General features: G+C 44.2%; 1 protein-coding gene across 1 annotated transcript; it reads left to right on the forward strand.

Moving 5' to 3' along the window:
- The first annotated feature begins 235 nt into the window (after positions 1–235).
- On the forward strand, positions 236–4,398 carry csad (cysteine sulfinic acid decarboxylase). Its single transcript, XM_028425194.1, has 15 exons — positions 236–281; positions 1,243–1,418; positions 1,503–1,629; positions 1,704–1,794; positions 1,868–1,977; positions 2,067–2,182; positions 2,424–2,503; positions 2,585–2,639; positions 2,718–2,834; positions 2,922–2,986; positions 3,134–3,215; positions 3,544–3,743; positions 3,826–3,877; positions 3,963–4,052; positions 4,134–4,398. Exons 1-15 carry the CDS (start codon positions 251–253, stop codon positions 4,305–4,307), a joined length of 1,566 nt encoding a protein of 521 aa, XP_028280995.1. The 5' UTR covers positions 236–250; the 3' UTR covers positions 4,308–4,398.
- Positions 4,399–4,720: the final 322 nt, after the last annotated feature.

Below are 4,720 nucleotides of genomic sequence, written 5' to 3' on the forward strand. Positions count from 1 at the left end.
TTTAACACTTTAAAATGATAATATGTGAACTTTAGGAAGAAAAAAAATAATATTTGAGTTATATTCCTACCCAAAAAAGGGAAAGGAAAGCTGAAAGGTAGACGGGTCAAGGTAGTATCAGGCAGATGTTTCTGGGTGCTTCACATCTCGAAGCCATGCCTGGGAAATTCCATGACATCAGGAGAGTCCGTCCTTCTCTGTATAAATACCGGCGGCATATGACTGCAGCGATCTACACAGCGGCTGAGACATGGCATCGAGTATGGAGAGACACATGAACGGTGAGTAATATTCTTCAACCCTCTTTTTTTGTTGGACATTATTTTCTCATCTTGATGTGATTTTACATTGTATAGCTTTATACACATAAGAAAATTAGCATTAGCTTAGCATTTCTAAACACAATTAAACTGCAGCTGATAAAAACACTTTTTTTTGTACATAAGTGGCTAAAATCTTTACCATTTAGGACATTCTATTTGTCCAATAACAAAATGCATGTAAGTATAACAGCAGCGAGATAAAAGCTGCTATTAAAGCCCTCATAAAAGGCAACATAAATCCATCAAACTGAGAGGAGCTGCTTAAATAATGTACATACATACTTTCAAAGCTGCGTAATAAGTAAGATAAAACACAAGTTTCAAACAGAAGCTTTTTCTGTGTGTGTCTGTAGAAAAAAACAAAAGCTGCATAAGCCGCTTGAAATTGCTGAGCTGATGTATACTCACCTGTATGACACGTTGGACCACAGCCAAGAGATAAGCAGCAGCTCTGAGGGGTCAGCAAGTTTGATGCAATTTGGACTGTTGCCATGAAACAACACACACACACATGCACATGCACACACACGTGCACATACATGCAGCAAAAGTGATCATCTGGAGAGGGCCGCCAGGTCAGACATCAGGACTCTGAGTGAAAGTGACATATGTTAAATTATAAATTCTGGCCACGATGAACCTGTAAATGAAAAGAGAAAGTAGCAGGAGAAGGACTAGTTAATGAGTGAACAGGCTGAGGTCACTAGTTAAACACTAAACTAAGAGTGGATGCACTGTGGGCACAGAAACATGGAACTATTTTATTTTATTTTCATTTCAAACGTACTCACAGTTGAAGAAATTAAATGTTTATTTATTATTAGTATTGTTTTTTATATATATATATATATATATATATATATATATATATATATGTGTATATGTTGTATATTTCTTACCCGTGTGTTTTCTTCTGCAGGCCTGAGCCCCGTGGCCGAGCTGAGGCACCCAGTGAAATGTCCTCCACGTGTTGTTGACAGCTTCGTTTCAAATGGCCACAGTGAGGAAGTGGACTCAGCAGAGAGCTTCATCAAACAAGCTATGGAAATAATCATGGATGAGGCTGTGAAAAAGGCCACTGATGTCCATGAAAAGGTTAAAAAACAAACAGCTCCAGCATCTGTCAGTGCGCTCTGGGTTGACTCTGAGTGGTGAGATGTGTGTCTTGTTGCTGACCAGGTGTGTGAGTGGCGTTCCCCGGAGGAGCTGAAGGAGCTGCTGGATCTGGAGCTGAGAGACGGAGGAGAGTCTGAGTCTGAGGTCCTGAAGCGCTGCAGGGACGCCATCAGATACAGCGTGAAGACCGGTGAGCACACCCTGCACCCTGCACCCTGATCTGTCATACAGGTGGTGTCATACAACTGTGTGTCGTCTCTGCAGGTCATCCTCGCTTCTTCAACCAGCTGTATGCGGGCATGGAGCCTTACTCCATGGTGGCGAGCTTCATCACTGAAGCCATCAAAACCAGCCTGTGAGTCAGACAGCACACACTGTACACATGAAGTCAGCGGGTCTGTAATGATCAACGACGTCTTCTCCATCAGGTACACATACGAGGTGGCTCCTGTCTTCACCCTGATGGAGGACGCTGTGCTGAGGAAGATGATGGAGCTGGTGGGCTGGGAGGAAGGCGGAGAAGGAATCTTCAACCCGGGTACCACTGCAGCACCTCGTACTTCTACCTCTGTGTCCTGTTTTATTATTATCACTGAGACTCATTGTGGGTCTGACTGCCCCCTCCAGGTGGCTCCATGTCCAACATGTACGCCGTGAACTTAGCCAGATACCGTCACTGTGCAGACATTAAAGAGGTCGGCCTCTACGGAGCTCCAAGGCTGGTCATACTAACATCACAGGATGTGAGTTTCCCATTTAAAAACCAAACAATCTGCACGTTTCCATTCATTACTGGAGATTATTTTATATTAGAAAATATATATTTGCATATGCAATAGAGCTCACACGCGTGTGGGTTAATAGGCAATTTCTTGAAGCAGCTGGGAGCCTCTCAGTGACACACTAGCATGGCTAATGGAGCAGAGTGGTGCTTTGCCATGAAAGCAGATAAAACGGACATTTATCTTGTTGAATCTCTTTCAGTGTCATTACTCCATTTCCAAATCAGCGGCTTTGCTGGGAATTGGAACAAAGAATGTTTACGTGGTGCCAGCTGATAAAAGGTGAATGCCCCCCCCCCTCCCCCACCTCATATTCACTGTATACTCTGACATAAATATAACCACGACATCTGTGTTTTTCAGAGGAAAGATGATCCCCTCGGCTCTGGAGGAGCAAATAAAGTTAGCTAAAAGTGAGGTGAGGAAGTCTTCCTACCCTTTGTCTGTGTGTTAGGAATGTAAAATAAAACGAGTGTGTGTGTGTGTGTGTGTTCAGGGTGCAGTTCCCTTCATGGTAAACGCCACAGCAGGAACCACAGTTCTTGGAGCTTTTGATCCCATCCAGGAGATCGCAGACATCTGTGAGAAGCACGACCTGTGGCTGCACGTGGACGTGAGCTCAACAGTGAATTCACGTTAACGTCCTAGAATCAGCATCAGTGGTTCATTAACATGGTTTTCTAACCTTTCGTTTTCTCAGGCCTGTTGGGGAGGAGCAGCCCTCATGTCTAAGAAGCACAGACAGTTGTTAAAGGGCATCCACAGGTAAACAGTGAGATCAACCCAAACTCATATTTACTCATATTTATTTCATAACACTCACTCCTGTATACATAGTACAGTGTTCTCCAGATGTGTCCGGTGATAACACACTCACTGTAAACTGGCTTTGTGCTGTGTCTTTCTGATAAGAGCCGACTCTGTTGCCTGGAACCCTCACAAGATGCTGATGGCCTGCCTGCAGTGCTCTGCTTTCCTGGTCAGAGGCAAAACGGTGAGACACACTCACACATCACCTGATAATGAAATCACTCTGTCATTTATCACTATATTAAGCAGATGATGTAGGTGGAGGTTGTGCTGTTGAAAGGAGGTGTGATGACTGATCTGATCAGAGAGCATGTTAGATTACCTGATATATAAGGACTGTGATCTTCCTCTCCTCTCAGGGGCTGTTAGAGCTGTGTCACTCCTCTCCATCATAAACCCATCGGTCACATTCATGTACACACTGCATACGTATGAAACTGTAGCTTAGCTTAGCTTAAAATCTGCAGAGAACATGCAGCATGGTGTCTAAACTATTCTCTGTGCTTCCTCAGAACCTCCTCCAGCGCTGCCACTCTGCTCGGGCCTCCTACCTCTTCCAGCAGGATAAGTTCTACGACGTCAGCTACGACACAGGTGACAAGTCGGTCCAGTGCAGCAGGAAGCCGGACGCTTTCAAGTTGTGGCTCATGTGGAAGGCTTTGGGAACCAAAGAACTGGAGTGGAGGGTGGACAGAGCCCTCACCATGGCCAGGTTAGCCTGAGGAAATAAAGAGGGAACACGTGCTGACCCTTATTTACAACTCTAAGGTGTAAATGAATACATTTATTTGCAGATATCTGGTACAGGAGATGAAGAAAAGGGAAGGATTCCGTCTGCTGCTTGAAGTAAGCTTAGTGAAAATCAGTAAAGATGTGTATTCGGTGGTGTTACTGTGTATCTTTAATAATATTACCCCCCCCCTCTCTGCAGCCTGAATATGCAAATGTTTGTTTCTGGTACATCCCACCAAGTCTGAGGAAGCTTCCAGACGGACCTGAGCTCTGGAAGAAGCTCCACGCTGTAAGGACTTCATTACATGACATCCTAACAGCGTGTGTGAAACAGCAGTAAGTCAGTGCAGTATCTTCCCTCCGCCTGCAGGTGGCCCCGGTGGTGAAGGAGCGCATGATGAAGACAGGCAGCATGATGATAGGCTACCAGACCCACGGAGACAAACCCAACTTTTTCAGGATGGTGGTCATCAGCCCCCAGGTCAGCAGGGAGGACCTGGACTTCGTCCTGGATGAGATTCACAATCTGGGAAAGGACTTGTGATGGATGTGTTTGAAACCATAGTAGAGACAGGTGCAGAATTTCTAATATAATAATTAGAAAAGGATCTGTAATATAATGTAATATAGATGTTGTTGAGAGTAATGAAATAAATCTCCTCATGCTGTCTTTCATTTTATTACTTGTTTTGAGCGCATGTGGTGACATCAATACTTTCTACATCATTTTTGGCTACCATGGTAACGAGCCCAAACAACACATTTAACATCAGGTTTGGCTTCATGGAGTCAGTCAAAGCAGGCAAACACAGTGGATGAATTTATGTGGACAGCCGGCCATCACATGTGTGTCCAACCCATTAATCAGAACCAGAATTGTGTTTATTGCCGTGTAAGTGAAGAGGATTCACATTACAACACAAGAATTTGCCTTAGATAAAACATATAATAATTAAC

The sequence above is a fragment of the Parambassis ranga genome, chromosome 16 (genome assembly GCF_900634625.1).
Source record: "Parambassis ranga chromosome 16, fParRan2.1, whole genome shotgun sequence".
NCBI lineage: Eukaryota > Metazoa > Chordata > Actinopteri > Ambassidae > Parambassis > Parambassis ranga.